The sequence below is a fragment of the Rhineura floridana genome, chromosome 20 (genome assembly GCF_030035675.1).
Source record: "Rhineura floridana isolate rRhiFlo1 chromosome 20, rRhiFlo1.hap2, whole genome shotgun sequence".
NCBI lineage: Eukaryota > Metazoa > Chordata > Lepidosauria > Squamata > Rhineuridae > Rhineura > Rhineura floridana.
Window position 1 is genome coordinate 5194198 of NC_084499.1, and position 20790 is coordinate 5214987.

Consider the following 20790-nt stretch of genomic DNA (forward strand, 5'->3'; position numbering starts at 1 on the left):
TATATTTTTGTTTCCACTTATGTGGTGACCAATCATCATCATGGCATTTTGCATGATCTTGTTGTCAAGTGACAATTTCTGCTCCCATCTATCCATCCATCACTGTTCTTTGTTCATTTGCTAAGTTCTGTGGTACCCAACCAAAGATAAGGACTTGCATAAAAATTAAAAGAAAGGAAACACACACACACACACAAACAGCTATAAGCGAATTGCAAAATTTATTGGAATGTTTTATTTGGCAAGATAGTTCATCCTAATTCTCCTTCCTCAGAAGGACTTCTGATAATGGAAAGCAAAAAAATTGTGAGGAGGGAGAAAGAGGGACACACTTAAGAGCACTTTTCATTTCAGAATGGGGGACACACACACAGCTTGTCACTTCCAAACTATATTCCCCAACTCTTTCAAACCACAACATACACAAAAAGGTAGCCCAAACATTACATCTGGAGCAGAAAATGCAGCAAAATTTCATCAATAAACACAGAAAAATGAAGCAATCACAGCAGCATAGTCAAAGCATCCAAAGGCTTCATCAAGGCTTTGCAAAGGTCTGGTAGGAAGGCACACGGCAGCCTGATGCTTGGCTCTGATGGACCACCTCCAAATCCAGGTCAGATTGCAGGGGAAAGGTTGTCGGTACGCTTTGCAGGGTGGGGAGTACTTTCGTGGAGACAGGGAAACAATCGAAGACAGAACTCCCACCTCCATTTGGGTGCAGCCTTCACAACAAACCCAAAGCCTGCTTATTTGACTAGTGACAGCCATATTTCACTACCAATTTTCACTCCTGTTTTGTGCTTAGGGGTTCAGACATGTCCAGTAAGGCCCTTACCAAATTACAGCAACAGGAACAAACACGGCTGATCCCTGCCCGGGCAAAGCACTGTCCATCTTTCCTGAACATCCAGACAAGTACTTTTTAACTCTCAAAATTGCATGCATTTCAGTCACTAGCTAGTCCCAAGAAAAACATGCTCAAACTCGTGCTTGGGGGGGGGGTTTGGGGGGGAAAGGGGTGCTGCAGCAATATGGCAACCAGGATTCCCAGATTCTAGATCATCCTTCTCCAAGCTGGTGCCCTCCAGATGATGCTAGACTAAAACTCCCATCAGCCTCAGCTACAGCACGGCCAATGGCCAGAGATGATGGGAGTTGCCTGGAGGGCACCACCTTGGGGAAAAGCTGGTCTAGTTCCCCCCTCCTTCCCATCCAAGAGAGCAAGAAAGCAACCTCTTCAAGCAATCAAGTAGCACAGCACAGAGCAAGGTGTCCCAGGTAGGGCCAGCCGGAAGGACCATTTTGGAACAGGAAAACTGAAAGGCAGGGTGTTAAAAGTGCACTTTTAGCAAACGCATCTGCTCTTGGGGTGATGGCTGGCAGCAACTGCCAGGAAAGGTAACCTGGAGGATACAGGACCTGAAATGCATTTATGGACATAGAGAGTTATTTGGAAAGAATGCCACCTCCCCCCCCCCCAAAAGGACAATATGCCTATAGGAAGCTTGGTTTTTGGGGGGGGAGCAGAAGCCAAAATACTTTTTTTTTAAGTACTTCTACTCATACACACGCCTTTCACAACAAGGATTAATGTGGAACAGGTGCTGTTTGGTGCTATGACACATTTGCAATGCTGAATATTTTGCTGTAGGAATACCTTGGTGCCCTCTGTATGCGTTGGACCATAACGCCTACCGACTGAAGCGCATGAGGTTGGGGAAGGCTGCTCTAGAGTAAGCCCCCCCCCACTGTGCACGGAGGATCTTGCAATGGAGGACTGCAGCCCCCTGCCTTAAGCCAGAGCCCAACAAGCACACCAGTGTCTGTGGGTCTCCCCCAGGAATGAATGACAGCAGCCCTGCAGGCATGAGTGTCTGCATCATAGGAATTCACAAAGTTACTGACAGAGCAAGCAATGCCTGTCCGTCAAAAACTACAGAAATAGTTGTGTCTAGAGAGCCAGATCGGGGTCAGAGACTTGCTGCAGGAGAGCAGCAACCTGCCCAGGTAAGGCCCTCTAGGGAGTAAAAAAAAAATACAGGCAGAGTTTTCTTTTCTTGGACAGTGGATCTGAGCACCTGTTTATAAGGGTGCACAGACCGAAAACACATTTAAGGTACAATCATAAGCTACTGAAGTTATAGTACCCTCCCAACGCAGACCCGGCAGTTCAGAGAATGTAATGTGCTTGAAATGAGGATTTCAAATACAAGAGAGGTTAAAATTAACAGATAACTGAAGTAAATAAAAAAACATTAACTGGCTCAACTCGCAGCCACATAGACCAGAGAGAGAAAGATTTGCATCATCTCCCAAACTGCTGAAGCCCCAAGAGGGAAAGGGGGTGCCACGTTTCTGAGGCGCCCACAACAAAACCCTCTCTCTCTCTCTGCAAACCCTCATTGTAGCACACGCCCCACAGACATCCTCGTGGCCACCTCCATCAACTGTAGAGGGACACATGGAATGGGGTAGCTGTACCCTGGCTTTCCCCATCTTTCCCAGTCAGAGGCAACATAGCTAGAACCATGCACGGACAGCAGGGGGGAGAGCTGGCATAGATCCTCCTCCTCCTCCTCACACAAGGACTGGGTTACCCCTCTCCCACCCAGTTAGGAAGCCCGCCCTCACCCAGCTGTGATCTCCAAACAGTCTTCAAGGGCAGCCCTACGGAGTTGAGCCTTGCTGTTTTCAGATGCAAGAGAACCAAGCCTTGAACCAAACACATGTGGGCGACCCTCGGCAGACTTGTGCACATCCACGGCTGCCGGATGAGGGAAATGACCAGCCTGGAGCTTCTCAAGGGCACAGATTAGAAACAGAACTGCTGGGCGAGCCCGCCCGTGGGGGAGGAGGCCACGAGACGCTCACCCTGCCGTGCTGCCCTCCCCCCCCGGCCTGACCTCTCTCCCACCACCCCTGCATCTCGGGCATCAGAGTCTCTTCCCCAGGAGGGGGAAAACAAGGGGTCTCCTTTACGCCCTCAAGTCCGCTTGGCATGAAGCATTTCGATCAGCAGATTGTTGCAAGGCACCTCTCCGCTCAGGTGTTTGTGGTACAGGTACTCTTCTGCCTGCATGCTGAGCGATCGGATGTCGGCCAGCCGGATCAGCAGTTGCCGGAATTTGTCTGTGGCGTGGGGGTAGTTGCAGAGGGTGTACTCCAGCAGGGCTGCATTGGCTTTCTCCTGGGCGTCCTTCACTACACTCGAATTCTCCACGTATTTCACATCTGCAGCAGAAACAAGAAATGGAGATTGTGTTGAGCCAGGAGAACGTCTCTTGAGACGACTGCTAAGTGCAGGAAGTTCCTTCTCAAGCACACGGACTGCGAATGTGGAAACTGGAACAGAATTCCAAGTGCTGAAAGGCAAAAGAGCCCCACTGATGCCCCGTGACGACTGTTGCCTGCAAAGCTCCCACAGACATTGCCTGATCTGCAGGTGACACCATGGAATGTTCATAAACATTCTAACTTCAAACTGCTTGAGACAGGAAGGTGGGGGGAAACCCATCAATGAACAGCGGCACTTCTTTGGTGGAAATAAGAAGGGCAAAGTCCCACAGAGTTTAAGGTGAAGAGGGGAAGTTTGCTATTGGGCGATTAAAGGGAGGCAAGGTGGGCAGCAGGCTGAGAAGCAGGGAAAGTGGGAAGAAAGCAAAATGCCTGAGGAGCACCTAAAGAAGGTTTTGAAACCTAAGGGATCAAAGGCAAGAGAACCCACATCATCTGAAACAGGCATCCAAAAAGCAGTCTCTATTCCCTCTTAGGCCTAGCTGTGATGGATTTCCCTGATTTCATAAATAGTAGTAACAAAATAAAAACCTAGGAAGCTGTCTTATACAGTTAATACCTCAGTTAAGAAATCCTCCAGAAAAGAAGCTCCATTTAACCAAGTCGTTTTTGAGCGCAAGGGGCATGGGGGCTCACACTCTGACACAATCAGAACATGTCTCCTTGTCTACTGGCTTGCGGCTGCTGCAGACAGCTCTCTCACGTGTGGCTGGAATGATGCTCTGCCAGGTGACGCAGGCGCCTCCATAGTAAACAGCGCTTTGGGTGCCCTGGAAGCACTGTTTACTGCAGATGTGTCTGTTTGGGTATAGGGGAAGGTGGCAGAGAGAGAGAGCACAAGGTGCTGGTGGTGGCATGCCTGCTTGAGCATACAGACAGGATGAACTGTGCTCAAAGCTTTGGATTCCTATAGCAAGATGCTACATGATAAAAGGAAAAAAAGCAAGGCAGCCCCCCCCCGATGCATTTTGGAAGAAGCCTTCAAAGGGTCTGTATGCAAGGCTGACCTGACCTGTTGTTGTTTTTTTCATTTCAGAGATGCGTATTGTTAGTTTTTAATAAAAGGTTTGCTGAAATATGCTGATCTGCTCTTCTTTTTTGTGGTGTGGGAACCTATCCCCATACTTTATTTATTTATTTATTTAAAATATTTCTATCCCGCCCTTCTACCCTGTAATAGGGCACTCAGGGCAGCTTACAAAAATAAAATCAAACATGTACATAATAAAATTGTAAGCAGTAAAATCACAAAAACATTAAAACAGATTAAAATACAATTAGAATACATAAAATACAATACACACGCACATATATACATATATAGAGAGATTGGTACTAAAGGGACTACAAAGGTAAAATTTAACGTAGAAGGCATAGAATCAGTGTCAAGCTCTACCTTCAGTCCCTCCCAAAGGCTTTCCGGAACAAGATCATTTTCAGAAGTCTCCGGAAAACCAACAGGGAGGGAGCAGAGCAGACTTCTTGGGATAGGGTATTCCAAAGCTTGGGGGCCACAGCTGAAAAGGCTCTCTCCTGTGTGCCTGTCAGTCTAACATCTTTCACTCCAGGCACGCAGAGGAGACCAGAGACAGATGATCTTAAATCCCGGGCAGGTACATATGGGCGTAAGCGGTCCCTCAGGTACATTGGTCCAAGGCCGTTTAGGGCTTTAAAGGTCAGAACCAGCACTTTGAATTGGGCCCAGAAACAAATTGGGAGCCAGTGGAGTCAATAAAGCACAGAGGTGATATGCTCCCTGCGCCGTGCTCCAGTTTTTCCTACCTCTGGTACCAAAGTCTCTGTTAAAGAAGAAATGTCCAGGAACACATCTACTTCATTATCTGAGATACTACTGTACTGAGTCAAGCCATGGGTCCATGTGTATCTACACTGGCTGGCAGTAGCTCTCCAGGGTTTCAGACAGAGAGTCTCTCCCATCTCTCCGGAGATGCTGCTGGGGGCTGAGCCTGGGACTTTGTGCACAGTTCCTAATACAGTAATGCACACATTTTCAAATTTTACTAAAGTACAAAATACATTAAGAAAACACACCAAAAATGCCTATCTCCAGTCTGATCCGTGTGTGAACAGAAGGAAAAACGGGGACCCAAAAATTAATTAGCAACCAGCAATAGACTATATCAGCAAGGCGTGTGACCCTCCTTCCGTTGTCACTAACCAGAGAAGGGCGCGCAATTTTAGGGCAGGAGGAGGGAGAGGAGGAACCCCCTTGGGGTGGTGGGGAATTCTTCACGCCGCAGACCTCTCCTCAAGATGCGACGCGCAAAGATCAACCTCCCTGTCTCCCTGTGGCACTTGCCGAACCCAGAAGGGTGTCTCACCTTCCCTAAATAAACCTTTAAAACCACCAGATTGTGTTTCCCTCTAAATGCCCGATGGAGAGATTGGCTTAATCTGTCTGGCCTCTCCGAAATGGCAACACGGCTCAGCCGGCATGGAAACCCTTTATCCCAAGTGCCTACAGCCGCTCAGCAGCAGCGCATCTCTTGCTGGCAAAGGGCTTTGTGAAGACAAGGGAGGCGGAAAGAGGGCAAGAGAGCAGGTGCCAAGGCGCAGCGATAACCAGAGCCCCCTTAAGCTGCCAGCCTGCCAGAGGATGTGGCCGCTTTCCCATCACTTTTGGAAGATGTGCAAGCACGGCCACCGGCCCTTGCGTCATCCTCTTGGGGTAGAGAGAGGGCGTTTGGGGTGCCAGAGGGCCAAGCAACAGCAGAGAAGCAACTAAATGGTGGGGTGTAGCTACCTCTCACATGGCAGCAAGGATGGGACTTGTCAAGGCTAACTAGGAAGACTCAGTGGCCTGCATGGACCAACCGGTCAGGCGTCGAGGGCCAACATTTTTTAATTGATTGAACGATTGTTTTATGATGATTTTAAGTCTTATAATCTTCATGTAATCAAACTGAGTTGTTTCTTGGATTGTTATGTTTTGAAATGATTTAGTATTTGATGGCTGCTGATGTAGTGCATTGGATGACTGTTTTGCTGTGAGCTGCTTTGAGCATGTTTATATGGAAAAGTGGCATACAAATTTAATCAATCTCAATAAACAACAGCTGTCCTCCTTCCCTCTCACTTCCAACTCTCAGTTTACTTTGTTCCCCACTCAATCCAAAAGGGTCCCTTCCATGCACAAAGGAGATCTTCTGCACTCACAAAGGGGACCTTTTGCTTCCTAAAGATTTGTTTCCTAAATCTCCCTTTTTTAAGGCTTTGTAAACCCTGCTATCGAGAGCCAGTGTGGTGTAGTGGTTAAGGTGCAGGATTACGGCCCAGGAGACCCGGATTCGAATCCCAACACAGCCATGAAGCTCTCTGGGTAACCTTGGGCCAGTCACTGCCTCTCAGCCTCAAAGGAAGGCAACGGTAAACCCCCTCTGAATACCACTTACCACGAAAACCTTATTCGTAGGGTCGTCTTAAGTCGGGATCAACTTGAAGACAGTCCATCATCAAACCCTGCTATCAGCCACTGTGCTTAACAAGGTAAACTACACAAGAACTCAGATGCTAGGTCACAACTGAACACTTTGCAACACCACTGCTTCTGTGCACATGATTTAACTTAATTGATGCTAACGCAAGAAACAGCAGCTTTGCAAACTTATCAAAGCTCAGAACACGAGAGTAAAAAAAGGAGTAGCAGTCTATCACGATACCCTCTGCCAAGTCATGCCCTTTTCTGGACACCATCCGCTACAGATGGAAGGATCTGTTAATATCGATTCTCTCAGTTTCTCATTTTTCCAATCTAAGATTCAATTCTCCACATTTCTGCAGCGATTTGCTATTTATTTATTTTTTTTAAAAAATCCTCATCTTCAGCATTTTAATATGAATTTCTCTTAATAAATCCATTTTTGGATGCAGTTTTCACTAATGGTTAGTGAGCAATTTTGCCAAATATAATGCCTTTTCTGTATGTTATTTTCATTAAAATATCCATTTTTATGCACACACCTCTAATATATGCATTCTTGTAAATATTGTTTGTTTGGGGAACTTCACTGCAATATTTGGACAGGTGTGAATTTTGCAGGATGGCTGCGTTTTGGCTCTCGTACTGTTTTGGAGAGTGCGAATTTGATAAATCTGGCTTGCAATGAGAGCTGGATCAAATTTCTCCTCCCAGTCCTACCATCCACACACCAGCTGCACAGTCCTCCCCCCTGCTCATCTCATTGTCATCAAGCTATCCCTGCAGCCCATAATAACCCTTTAAACAGAGGGAGAACATGTGAATCTGCGAAGCTGCCTTATTCAGAGGCCAATCATTGGTCCATCTTTTCCAGGGGTGAGGATCCTCCTGCAGCCGAAGGGGTGCGTTCCTTCATAGGCAACTCTTGAGCAGCTGCGCCCCAGAGAGTGGATGGGGCCACAGGCAAAACCTGGTCGGGCAATGGATGAGCGATGGCCTTTGTCAAGCAGGCTACATTCCAGCCATGCAAATGCCAGAAGTTTGTACACACACACACCTCTCTCTCTCCATCCTGGCACGCATGAGACGTTATCACAGTGCAAGGACATATTCCATGCAGGCAAAAGCACTCGAGAGGACCTGGACTAGGGCTGGATAAAAAGGGCTGTGCTGGGCCCACGGGCCAGAGGTACCCCACACCCAATCTAGTCTAAGACACAGTGGCTCCCCCAGGCTCTTCGGCATAGGAAGCCGCCTGATGGTGACTCAGACCATTGGTCCATCTAGCTCAGTAGGGTCTACCCTGACTGGCAGCCAGACCTCCAGGGTTTCAGACCGAACTTGGGACCTTCTGCATGCAAAGGAGAAGCTCTGGCCCTTCCCGTGAAGAGAGGAGCAGGCCTTTCAGAGCCTTACTTTGCCTCAAGATCCCTTCAATGGGACTGAACTGAGGACCTTCTCCACGGCAGTGGCGAGCTCCCCAGCCCTTCATGTTACAGCATCTGAAGACGTCCAGCCGTGACTAATCAGGCAACAGAAGTGTACAGCCGCCCATGGGGGGGCAAACAAGAACCCAGGAGCAGAGCCCAGGAGCATCAGCTTCCCTCAGGGTTTGCTCTTCAAAGGACGTCAAACATCAGCCAACGTCTCAAGAGGCCCCAAGAAGGCTAGCTTCAGGAGTGGCCGAGACCAGCTGACGCTTGCATCCAGTTCACAGGCTCTTGGGCCTATAAGTGAGCCTAACCACGTGTAATTTCAGACTACAGAAGGCTTCCCTGCTTTATCCATCCTTTCATCCATCGTTTCCCCTGGGCAGAAGTTTAGGTTGCAGGCTCCTCGAGCAGGGACCTGCCTTCCTGTACTCTGCAAAGCAGGTCTGGAGGAACCTGGTACCCTCCAGACATTGCTGGACTCAACTCTCATTATCCTTGACCGTTGGCCATGCTGACTGGGCCTGATGGGAGCTAGAGTCCAACGACTGCTGGAGGTCCACAGACACTCCCTGTCTTTGCTATAAAGCACCATGCATACGAAACAGCAATAAGTGATCCTCCCAGCTGAGTGCCAAGTTCTAAAGTCCAGCCTTACAAAAGGTGACCAAGCTCTGGACGGACGTATGGACAGACAGACAAGGCAGCCTAACAAGACCTTTAGCTAGAGGGCGTGCAAAAGGGAGCACAGCTCATGCCCAATACCTGAGGTGCTGAACGCCCCCTTTCATTTCCAGGTTGCTATAGTCATTTGGCTGGGCTGAGGAGAAGAGGGTGCCTCCCCCCCCCAATCTAGTAAACAGGCATGTCTTTATCTGCATATTATTATTGTGATTTTCATATTCTGAAGAGAGGAAAAGGAAAGCATAAGCTCACACCTCCCCTAGAACTTACGTTGCTTAAATGCCAAATCCTTCTCCCCCGCCCTGAGTTGGCTCAACAACAGAGGGTTCGTCTTGATCAACTCACCTGGTTTGCAGAAGAAACCCTATTCACAGTTTAATTGAATATTTGAATAATCTTTTCATTCTTGCAAGGCATAAAGAATGTTGTCCAAATAACATCGACTCGCTTCATTGAGAGACGCAGCAGCGGCTGCAAAGACTCCGTCCTATGACAAAGCAGGCCCCACGACAAAGCAGGCCCCGCGCACAGGCAGAGCTACTGGGACGATTTCTATGCCCTCAAGTGTTCTTTCCATTCAGAGCTGCTTTTGTCTGCTGGAGGCTTCTGATAAATTGCAATCGCTTAAGGGAATGCAGGCGCATAAAAGCCGCTCTTGCCCCCCTCCTCTGGAGTGGCTGCCTGGAGAATGGAAGTCAGGCAGGCGCATGGGGGGTCAATCCATTAAGCTTCTATTAAGCCGTTCTGGAGAACAAAGCTAACCTGCGCCGTCCTCATAAATATTGCTATTTGGAGAAGCCCTAATTTTAATTAAACCTCTTTTACCTGCTCAGGAGAGAAATCTATTTAGACTCAAATGGCGGCCCTCTTCGCCCTGCCTGCATGTGTGTCTGCACACGGATGCCACACACGGATTGTGCTGCAGCTGAGAGGAGGGGGAGAAAGACACAAAACATTCTCTTCTTAAGGGCAATTACAGCCCGCACATAGTAATAAGCGAGCAAGGAGGTGGCTCCTGTACAGCTGAGCCTGTGAAGGGCAAATGGCTCCTGGCGCAATCTGCGGTGCCGCTGAAAGTTCGGCATGGGGCACTGATGGGGGCAACCAGCAACCTTTTGTTCCCCGTTTTCCCTGGCAAAGGGGAAAGCAAGCGGAGGCTTTAACGCAATGCGGAAAAAGGAATCGGAGGCGTTTTGGGGAGGGTGGGTCCTCTGCTGCAAAGCCAGAGCCAGGAAGAAACGCATTTGGTGGGTCGGTTTTGCTTCTTGCAGAACGCTCCCCACCAAGGTAACTGAGGCTCAACCCAGTTACGTGTTAAGTAAGAACAGTGATAGGAGAGCCGCTGAGCATGCGCAGCATGCGTCTTTTCCCCCTCCAACACCAATACCATGCGCTGTCGGCTCAACAAACTCTCAAGGCGAGGCTGGGTGATTTGTGCCCCTCCAGGCGTTGCTGGACTACAACTCCCATAATCTCTGAGAAGAGCCTGCAGGATGAGGCCACCGGCCCATGTAGCTCAGCATCCTGTTCTCAACGGCCCAACCAGGTGTCCATGATGGGAAGCCCGCATGAGGACCTGAGTGTAAACAGCACTCTCCTCTCTTGCGGTTTCCAGCAACTGGTATTCAGAAGCAGGCTGCCTCCAACCAATGGCCATGCTAGCTGGGGATTGTAGGAGTTGGAGTCCAACAACATCCATGCCCTTACACGGCTTGGAACCACAATACCTGATGGAATGCCTCTCCCGATACGAACCTACCCGCACACTACGCTCAACATCAAAGATCCTCTTCCGGGTGCCTACTCCGAGGGAAGCTCAGAGGATGACAATAAGGGAGAGGGCCTTCTCAGTGGTGGCCCCCAAATTATGGAATGATCTGTTTGATGAGCGGCACCTGGCACCACCACTGTTATCTTTTCGGCACCAGGTCAAGACTTTCCTCTTCTCCCAGGCATTTTTTAAACAGCATTTGAATAGCATGTGTTTTAACTTGCCTATCGGTTTTTATGGTTTTAATTTGGTATGGTTTAAATTTGTATACTTGTTTTTAATGTTTTTAATTGTTGTAAACCGCCCAGAGAGCTTCGGCTATGAGGCGGTATACAAATGCAATAAATAAATAAATAAATTCCCATCCTAAAGGATTGCTAAGAACGTAGGCAGAGTCCTGCTAGGTCAGATCAAAGGCCCATCTAAGCCAACATCCAGCATCTCAGCATTCTCAACCAGTTGCCTCTGAGAAGCCAGCAAACAGGACCTGAGTGCAACAGCATTCTCCCCACCCGCATTCCCCTGCCACCAATAGCGAAGGTAATATCTGAGCGAGTAATGATGTTTTAAAATGTAGAAGTTCCCATTAGAATGATACTGGATATCAAACAGCTAGACACATGACATTAACCCTCTAACACAGAGCAGAAAGCGGCCCACAGTGGTGTGCAAGGGCAGAAAACATTTAGAATTTGAATTAAATTAAAATCTTGGTTTTTTTTAAAAAAAACAAGACACAGGTTTCTAGTCCTCATGATTAAGAAATCATGTTAGAAAGTGTGTGAAGGGCAATAAATGCCTGCTGAAATCTGAGAATCTAAATAAGATATCCCAGTGTGGAGGGGAGTGCAGCCTCAGTGCCTTGCAAGACTCCTTGCAATGGGTAAAAGTGGAACAAACTATGCAACGGGAGGGGGAGGGGGGATTGCACCATAAGTGGCCTTCTCACCAGTGGCTCCCCATTTGTGGAATGCTCTCCCCAGGAAGGCACGCCTGGCACCCTCACTGTCTGTCTTTAAGTGCCAGGTAAAAACATTTTTTATTCATCCAGGCATTTGGAGTTTAATTGTAAGTTTGTTTTTAAGTCAGGTGGGGAGAAAATGGAGATTGTTTTTAGTTGGTTTAAGTATTTTAGGATGCTTTTATTCTTGTTTTTATATTTGTTTTCAATGTAAGTTGCTTTGAGGTTTCAATTTGGAAAAAGCAACCAATAGTAATATTATTGATGATAAAAAATATAAATGTACTGCCTTCAAGACGATTCCGACTTGTGGCGACTCTATGAAGAGGGTTTTCGTGAGGCTGAGAGGCAGCGACTGGCCCAAGGTCACCCAGTGAGCTTCATGGCTATGTGGGGATTTGAACCCTGGTCTCCCAAGTCATAGTCCAACACCTTAACCACTACGCCACACCGGCTCTCCATTATTGATGATAAATAGGTTTAATATGCATTCAGAATGCCTTGCTGTAGAATCAGGGCTGCTTTCAGACACATAAGAAGAGCCTGCTGGATCAGGCCAGTAGCCCATCTAAGTCCAGCATCCTGTTCTCAACCAGATGCCTCAGGGGAGCCCACAAGCAGGACCTGACTGCAAGATCAGTCTCCCCTCCTGCGGTTTCCAGCAACTGGTAGTCAGAAGCATACTTCCTCCGACTATGGAGGCAGAGTATAGCCATTGTGGCTAGTAGCCGCCAATAGCTTGATCATGAATTTGTCTAATTCTCTTTTAAAACCATCCAAGTTGGGGGCCATCGCTGCCTCTTGAGCGAGCGAATCCCATTGTGCTGCATGAAAAAGGTACTTTATTTTCTCTGTCCTGAATCTCCCAACGTTCAACTTCATTGAACTTCATTAGTCCAGGAGTTCTAGTTTGATGAGAGCGGGAGAAAAACTTATCTGTCCACTTTCTCCACGCCATGCCTAATTTTATATGCTTCTACCATGTCGCCTCTGACTCACCTTTTCTCTAAACTAAAAAAGCCCCAAATGCTGCAACCTTTCCTCACAGGGGAGTCGCTCCATCCCAATGATCATTTCGGTTGCGCTTTTGACAAAAAGGACACAGGGCACCCACCCCAAAGAGAAAACTCTCTTACAATGTAGAGGAGCTCAAACCAGAGCTTTGGCAAACCTCCAGGCAGGATCCTATTCTCCCACCATTTTCCTCGGGGACGTGCAATGCTGAAAATCTCCACAGAACAGCAGGAACTCAGGAGGAGAGTATCCGCTTTGGATGCAGAAGCTCCCGGGTTCAACCCCTGGCACCCCCAGGCAGGGTCTGGGAGAGACCCCTGTCTGAAATCCAGAGAACCCAAGGCCAGTCAAGGCCAGACAATGCTAAGCTAGATGGACCAATGGTCTGACTTCACCACACAGCAACTTGCTATATCCCTACGCAGAAGGTCACTGTTGAACCCTTGCTCTCGGGCTGGGTCCCCAACAAAGGCCTAACAGCAGCACACGAGACCACCCTTGCCCATTGTTGAGGGGTAGGCTCCGGGGAGCCGCGTCCACCCGAAGAGGTGGCCCAGTTCCACGGTCACCAACAGGAGAGGAAGCAAGCTATGTCAGTGGGGACTGGGCATTGCTGTGGATCAGAAGGGCAGAAGGGGCGGGGGGAGGTGCCAGCCCAGCCCAGCTTGCTCCTTTGCAGATTGTTTCTCATTCCCCTGCTGATATTATGTCTAGGCCAGAAGTGAATGTGTGAGTTTCTCTGTGCCACAGACATGGCTGTAATCTGCAGCTGCCAGCCACATCTGAGGCTGCCCCTGAATTCCTCTTGACGCAAATCCTGGCCCCCTTGTCAACTATCAACACCCCCCAGAGACTGTCAACACCTGAGTTTTGCAAAAGCCACATCAAGCACTTTGGGCGGCAACAACCCGGGTGGCAAAGCAGATGCTCATTTTGGTGCTGGCTGGCAGGCTGGTCCGGGCCAAACGGCAAGGAACTCTCTGCCACTGTCTTTCCCTTCGCACCTCTAAATAACCCGAACCTGTGCTCTGTTTTAAAAAAGGGAGACTTTTGGAGACGATGCTGGACTGCAGAGGTGGAGCTGTTCTACGAAGGCGGAAATCTTTTTCAAAAAAAGGAATCCAAGGTCACGGGGTGTTAAAAGAAGCAGAAATTTAAAATGAATGCATGTAACGGTCAAGAAAAGGAACAAGCCATCCATTGGAAAGGGGATGCCAATGTTCAAAGAAAGCAGTATTTGGAGTGCAAAACAAGGTATGGACAGTATGGTAGGGGAAAAGCCCACCCAGGGATGGAAGATCTGCAGACACGTTTGGCCTAAGTGGGATTTGCTGGCACACAGTTGCATTTCCCAGATAATCTTCCAAAGGGGGCCATTTCTGCAGCCCCCAGCCACGGCTTCTGCTTCCACTTCAACAGTGCAAGAGCAAAGAGAGGCCTCCTGATGCAAGGTGCAAATCTCCACAGCCATTCTGGGCCCTGCACAAGCCAGCTGGGAATGGTTTGTACCCCAAGACCACAGCCAAGCTGCAACATGGTGAAAACAACCCGGGGGGGGGGAGAATTGTGCCCAGCTATAATTGTAGCAGGGATATTCCCCACTCCCCCTTTCTGTTCTGAGAATCACATCGGAGGGAGAGAACAAAGGGGCACACTCCACAACTCCACGGCAGGGCTCTTCACCCACCACCCTGCCCCACGCAGATCTCCTCCAGATGACTCATGTGATCAAGTCCTCAGTAGGGTTGCCAGGTTCAGGGCCTGAGACTGGTCCTGCATCTTTAGGAGAAGAGAAAGTCACCCAAGTGCAGGTGTTCTTGCAACTCTGTCATGGGAAAAACCACAAGGTGGAATTCTCCCTTCCCCCTGCACAACTTTTAAAGATACAGAAGACCTCTTGGAGGCTGGGCATGGCAACCAAGAGGTATTCTGTATCTTTAAAAGTTGTGCAGGGGGAAGAGAGAATTCCACCTTGTGGTTTTTCCCATTACAGTGTTGCAAGAACACCTGCACTTGGCTGACTTTCTCTTCTAAAGATACAGGATCAGTCTCAGGGATTGAACCTGGCAACCCCAGTCCTCGGAGGTCCCCGAAGCACACAGCTCTCCATCTTCATTGTGGGTCGCATTGACTCCCTCCCCTTCCCAGATCACTAGCTGGCCCACGCCCACATCCCCCCTCCACCCCCCCCCACTTACCAAGACTGAAGAGAATTAGGAACTTCAAGCAGACAAACTCCTGCCTGTCTACCTGCAGGGAATGCAAGTGAAGCACAAGCTCCTGTGCTCTCAGCACCAAGTTGTTCAGGATGGATCCTGCCTGTGTGGCAAGGGTTGACATGTCCACCTAAAAGAAAGGGAGAGAGGCAAGACTCAGCACTGCCAAAGCTTTCACCAGGGTAACAAGGCAGGTCAATTGCTCAGGAGATCTCCTTCAGAAACACTTTTAAGCAATCAACTGTAATGGCTTCTAACCTATGAATGGAAGCGGTTATCATCTAAATTAAAAAAGGGGTATGATTATATCTAGAAGCAGGCAGTACATGGTGGATATGCAACCCAAACAAAAGCATAACTGAGCTGCACAATCCAATGCCTTGTTTACATAAGTCCCTTTGTGTCCAATAGGATTGGCTCACAAGCAAGTGCTCACAGGATTGCAACCCAAAGAGTAGAAACACACTCCCTGTTCTGTGGGTTCTCCACCTCTCTCTTCTGAAAACGGGGTCACACAATGCTAGCCAAACCCTGCCCCTTTTCACTGCAAAACCTGGTGAGAGCAGGTCCAGTACATTTTTTTTAACCAATTTCAAAGAGATTTCGCAACTGATTAGCAGATCAACCCATTTCCCCTCCAGGTGTGGCCAATGGAAATGCTTTGATCTGGCAACTGGTGTGCTCACAGCCTAAGTCTGTGTAACTGGAATAGTTGTATATTTCCCCCCTTGTTTACTTTGGCCTCTAGCTCTTTCTCCCATGTCGAATTGTAGGTTGGAAGTCCCTCAGGATAGGGATCTGTCCTCTTTGTACAGCACCATGCACATTCATGGCACAATAATCATTCTATATATACCAAGAGCAACCTGCACTCTCCATGTGTCATTGTTTATGTAGCCAAAACAGCCCCATCCATGCATAGGAGGAAGGAATCAGCAAAATTGGGGGAAGTATGAAAAGGTTTTGGGGGGCAGTTGGAGGGAAAGCCCCCCCGAGTCCCCCAAAAAACATGCTCAGTGGACACAGAATGCTTACCAACGTTTGGGGTTGTGGATGAGAAAGGGAGGAGCAAGGAAGAATAACATGGAGCAGCTGGAATCCTGAGCAGGAGACACTCCACAACTGCAACATTTTGTTGCAGGTCCCACTTTGTCATTGATGAAAATTCACATTACACCGCTGCCCCCCCCCAACCGCTATTCCTGCTCTGTCCCCACTCTGACTGTACCTCCTGGCCCGTCACCAGCAGCAGGCTGTGCTCTTTCCCATACTGCACTTGACGGAAGATGTGGTCGAAGACCAGCAGCTCACTCCAGCAGTTCTGCAGCAGCTTCATCTGGTCTCCCACCTGGGAGGAAGAGGGGGGAAAAGGAACAGCTGAGACGCTTCCCCTGGGGAGGAACAACAGTAATGCTGGGCAAGCCACAGAGCAGCACACAGACCTTTCCTGCTTGTTCAGCCAAAGGACTGTTTTGAAAAGCTTTCAGAGGCTGAACAGGAGCGGTGAATGGGGCCAGAGCCCCAAAGCGGGCAGAGCTACACACACCCTGAGCCATCACACACACACCCCGACCCTAGAGAAAAGCCCCCACCCCACGTAACAAGTTTGGAGCAGCCCCCAGGATTTAAATTTTAAAATGTTATCAAATTGTTGTTGTTGTTATTATAATCATCATCATTTCATTTATGAACCTCTCCTATGAAGCATCTCACAGTGCTTCCACAATGCAATGAAAACATACATAACAATTGCATACATAAAACACATTTAGAACAACTGCCTATATAAAAACAATCTCAAATCCAATACAGATGCACAGCATGGGATTGAAAATCTCCATTTAAAGGGTTTGTTGGAATAGGAAGTTCTTCCAAGAGGCACTGAAAAGGCAACAAGAGATCACACCTGTTTGATATGCAGTGGGAGAGAGTTCCAAAGGGCAGGTGCTGCCACACCAAAGGTCCGACTCTGACATCACACAGACAGGACGTCCTGATAAGACGGTATCTGCCGGACGCTCTCTCCCGCAGAGCACAGTGGGTGTGGAAGGAGCAAGACAAAACGTGAAAGAAAAGCCCCTGCAGGATAATTTTGGATCAGGAGCAGCAAGCTTTCTACACCCAAGGGAGACCAGGGGGGAAAGAGAAGCGTCTAAATGACACACAGGGACCCATCCTCCACACCATCAGAGCCATGCAAGATCATCAGCCCAACACCCACGTCCCGGATGGGGAAGATCTGTGGCTATCTAGATGCTCCTGGACTCCGGCTCCCCATCAGCCTCAACCAGCACGGCCAACAGCCATCAGTTCCCCAAAGATCCACACTGAAGCGATGGCCCCTGCTGTCACACTGGTGGCATGGAAGGAGGTGGCGGCTCCTTTGCGACCTGCCACAGGGTACGGCCTACCAACAGCTGAGGTGCCCCTTTAGGCTGCGTGCAAAGATAATGTGATAAAGTATTGAATTACTCTCTCCTGCTCCCCCCCCCAAAAAAAGGACCTCCGTGCAGTGTACATGGGCGTGCTGCATTTTGGACCAGCTGAAGTAGCCGAGTGAGGGATAACAGGAGTTGCAGTAATCCAGCAAATATCTGGAAGACCACAGAGATTCCCCATCTTGGACCTACAAGAACCGGGCAGAACTTGGCCTCTTGACCAGGAGAAGGGGCTGTTTTCCTTTGCTCCACAACAACCAACACTGCAAGGTGAATCCCACCCCTGGGCCACCACCCACCCACACCGCTGCCAAGCTGCGCCAGTCCAGATCCTACTAGATGTCACAGACCAGTCAAACAAGAGGCATCAGCAAGAGGCAAGGTTGGGAGTGTTGGATGTAAAGACTCCCTTAGGAACTGCTGCTTCTCGCTTTACAAACTGCATGATATTCTGAGGTTCCAAGCATAAACCACACACACACACTCTGCAGGGCTTTAAACACTAATGTAAGCACCACAAATTGAGCGCGGAAGTGAACTGGCAACCAGCGCAGCTGTTTTAAAGCCAAGCGTCTGTGAGGACGGGACTCCAACCGTCAATCTGGCTGCTGCGCTTTGGGCCACTTGAAGTTTCTGAGCCATCTTCAAGGGCAGCCCCACGTACAACGCATTGCAATAATACAAAGCATGGAGGACAGCAGCCAAGGGCTGTAGCAGGTGAATTAGCCAGAGCTGGAAATTGACACTCCTAGCCACTAAGGCCATCTGAGCCCCCAATGACAATGCTGGATCCAGGTGCAGCTCCAAGCTACGGACCTGCTCATTTCGGGGAGTACAGTCCCATCCAGAACAGGCCACCTTCCCACCCCAAGAACTTGAAACACGGAACACCTCTTGTATTTTCAGCATTCAGCTTCAACGTGCAGCCCACCACTGCCTCCAAGCACCAGTCCAGCACCTTAATCACCTCTTGTGATTCAGATGGAACAGAGAGACACAGCTGGGTGCCACCTGCATACTGACGACAGCTCACTCCAAATTTCCTGAAGACAGCACCCAGCGGCTTCAGATGGATATTAAATAGCAAGGGGGGCCACAAAATGGAATCCTGTGGGACCCCAAAGTGCCCCCCTCAGTAACAGTCCTGAAGGTAGGAGCAGAACTGCTGCAATACAGTAGGCCAGTCACGTTGGGCCAGTCACTGCCTCTCAGCCTAGCCCACCTCACAGGGTTGCTGGGAGGATAAGGTGGGGGAAGGCACACACGTTATACAACTCTTGGAGCTCCTTGGAAAAAAGGCAAGAGAGAAACACAATAAATTATAACATCATCTCTGCACGCTTGAGCTCCGGGGACAGATGCTAAAAGGGCATCTCAGCTCTGCTGTTGCAAGTCAGCAGCTGGGAAGTCATGTCACAAGCGGGACGTGCCAGGAAGACCTCCAGCATGGATATTTGGGGGATGGATGTTGCCACTGAGCCCCACAGCCTGCTCCAGGCCTTGGGTTCCAATTCTTATTTCAAACAGAGTGAATTTTCTACAGCCCTTGTAAACGTGCCCAGGGACCCCACAGCCCCTATACACAGGGCTGGGCTCCAGGGAATGCAGCTGTGTGGCTGGCTTTGAAGACCCCCTAGCTCTTTGTGAGGGGTGCATGATTAGTTACACATCAAGCACCCCTCACACAGAGACTGCTTGGCACGGCACAAGAACACAGGACAGCAAAGTCCAGCTGCTCTCTTATCTGCGCTGGGTCCCCTTCTCAGGCCAAGAATCTCGCCAAATTCTTAACACAGTGTCTGCAGGGCGCATCCCCCGTCCAGCAGCCCAAAGGGAGGGAGAACACCCCGTTGTTTGCACACAAAAAGGCCAGTGTCTCCCAGGATGCCGCTATGGATACATTTTGCAGCCTGGAAGAGAGTGTCCATTCCTCCAGCCTGCAGGAATACGGAGCAGAAGAAGCCAAATGTATGTTGGTATGTGGGGAGCCTCCATTAACTTCCCAGTGCCAAGAAAGGCCCCCTCCTCACTTGTCTGCTTGATGTGAAGGACAGAAGCAAGGACAGGTTGGGGAGTGATGCCCCTGCTGCGAAAGGCAGCATTACTAAATTAATAGCAATCTGGTGGAGCGTTCAAGACCTCTCCTAATATCACCACCAGGTGGCCTCTGGCAAGATATTCTCTCCCTTACCCACAGCAATCCAGCAACGATAACAAAACTGTCCTTAGTGGTCTGTACAGAGCTTTTGTACAAGATACGCTCTGAATATATGAAACACCGCAAAAAAACACCTTGGGCCCCTCCAGAACAATGTTTTGTTTGCAGACGTATTCTGCAACACGCTGTTGGCGCAATAATAGTGAATTAGTGGTGGATTCATACTGGACCGTTCACATATCATTCCACGTTATCAGTTTTGCGATGGTTGAAAAATGGAAATGGACTGCCTTCAAGTCGATCCCGATTTATGGTTACCCTATGAATAGGGTTTTCATGGTAAGCAGTATTCAGAAGGGGTTTACCTTTGCCTCCCTGAGACTAGCCCTCCCCAGCTGGCTAGGGCCTGCTCAGCTTGCCACAGCTGCACAAGCCAGCCCCTTCCTTGTCCACAACTGTCAGCTGGGGGGCAACTGGGCTCCTTGGGACTATGCAGCTTGCCCACAGTTGCACAAGTGACAGGGTGTGTAACCCCTGTGTTATTGTCGTCTGGAGGAGCACTCTTGCACAAAAAATAAACCAGGACATTTGGGGTATAAAAAGCTATCAAATTTCAGCAGGAAGTTATGGACATGGAAACAAAGCAGTACGTTAACCTCGAAACTTTTGTAGGCGGATATAGAATTGAAAGGAGAATTGCATATAACCACCCCAATACCATCGTGGGCAGAAAGCATCATGAATTCACAATTAAAAAGGCATCTGGAAGGGTCCCTTAAGAGGGTAAGTTCTCTCCAACTACTTGGTAAGAGTAGACAAATTAGCTACAACTGACTCTACAAACAAAACGAAACCTAAAACACAACCCAAAGTTAATCCCCGGCTTTGTTAATATAGAGACTGTTTTGCTTCTGTTTATAACCTCTTTTCTGCCTAACCAGGAACCTGCATGTTTTGTACAAGAGCATGAGAAAGATCTGGGTAATAGCTGGGCTTTATGTTTTCAGACGGGGGGAGGGGCAGGAGAGTTGTCAGCCACTGTTTCTTTGTCCCAGAACCCTAGGTGTCACCCGAAACCTGCAGGACCTAGCACAGACTGTCAATCAGTCTGCAAATCTCCAGCTTAAGAACAAGGTTAACAGCAGATCTTCTGGGATGTAACATTGAGTCTTAGGGAAGCTTATCTGGCCCTCCTCCTTCCACCCTTTCATCTCTTCTGCAACTATCTGAGAGAGAGGAGACATTTTTGTCTCTGCTCTCTCTCTCTTAAGCCATGGCGGCAACTCCCAAGCCTGGGCATTGCGCCTCCAGCTTAGCTAGTTAGTTAGAACTAGGTATGCCTTTTCTATCTGCTATGTATTTCTATAAATAAAGTAGCTTTT

General features: G+C 48.9%; 1 protein-coding gene across 1 annotated transcript in view; it reads right to left on the reverse strand.

Annotated features, from left to right (window-relative positions):
* Positions 1-217: 217 nt before the first annotated feature.
* Positions 218-20790, reverse strand: part of NR5A1 (nuclear receptor subfamily 5 group A member 1) — a 56342-nt gene continuing 35769 nt past the window's right edge. Inside the window, exons 5-7 of the mRNA XM_061604119.1 lie at positions 16041-16160; positions 14795-14942; positions 218-3234 (exon numbers count right to left, since the gene is read on the reverse strand). Of these exons, the coding sequence (XP_061460103.1) occupies positions 2987-3234; positions 14795-14942; positions 16041-16160 (516 nt within the window). The 3' untranslated portion in view covers positions 218-2986. The remainder of the gene's footprint in view (positions 3235-14794; positions 14943-16040; positions 16161-20790) is intronic.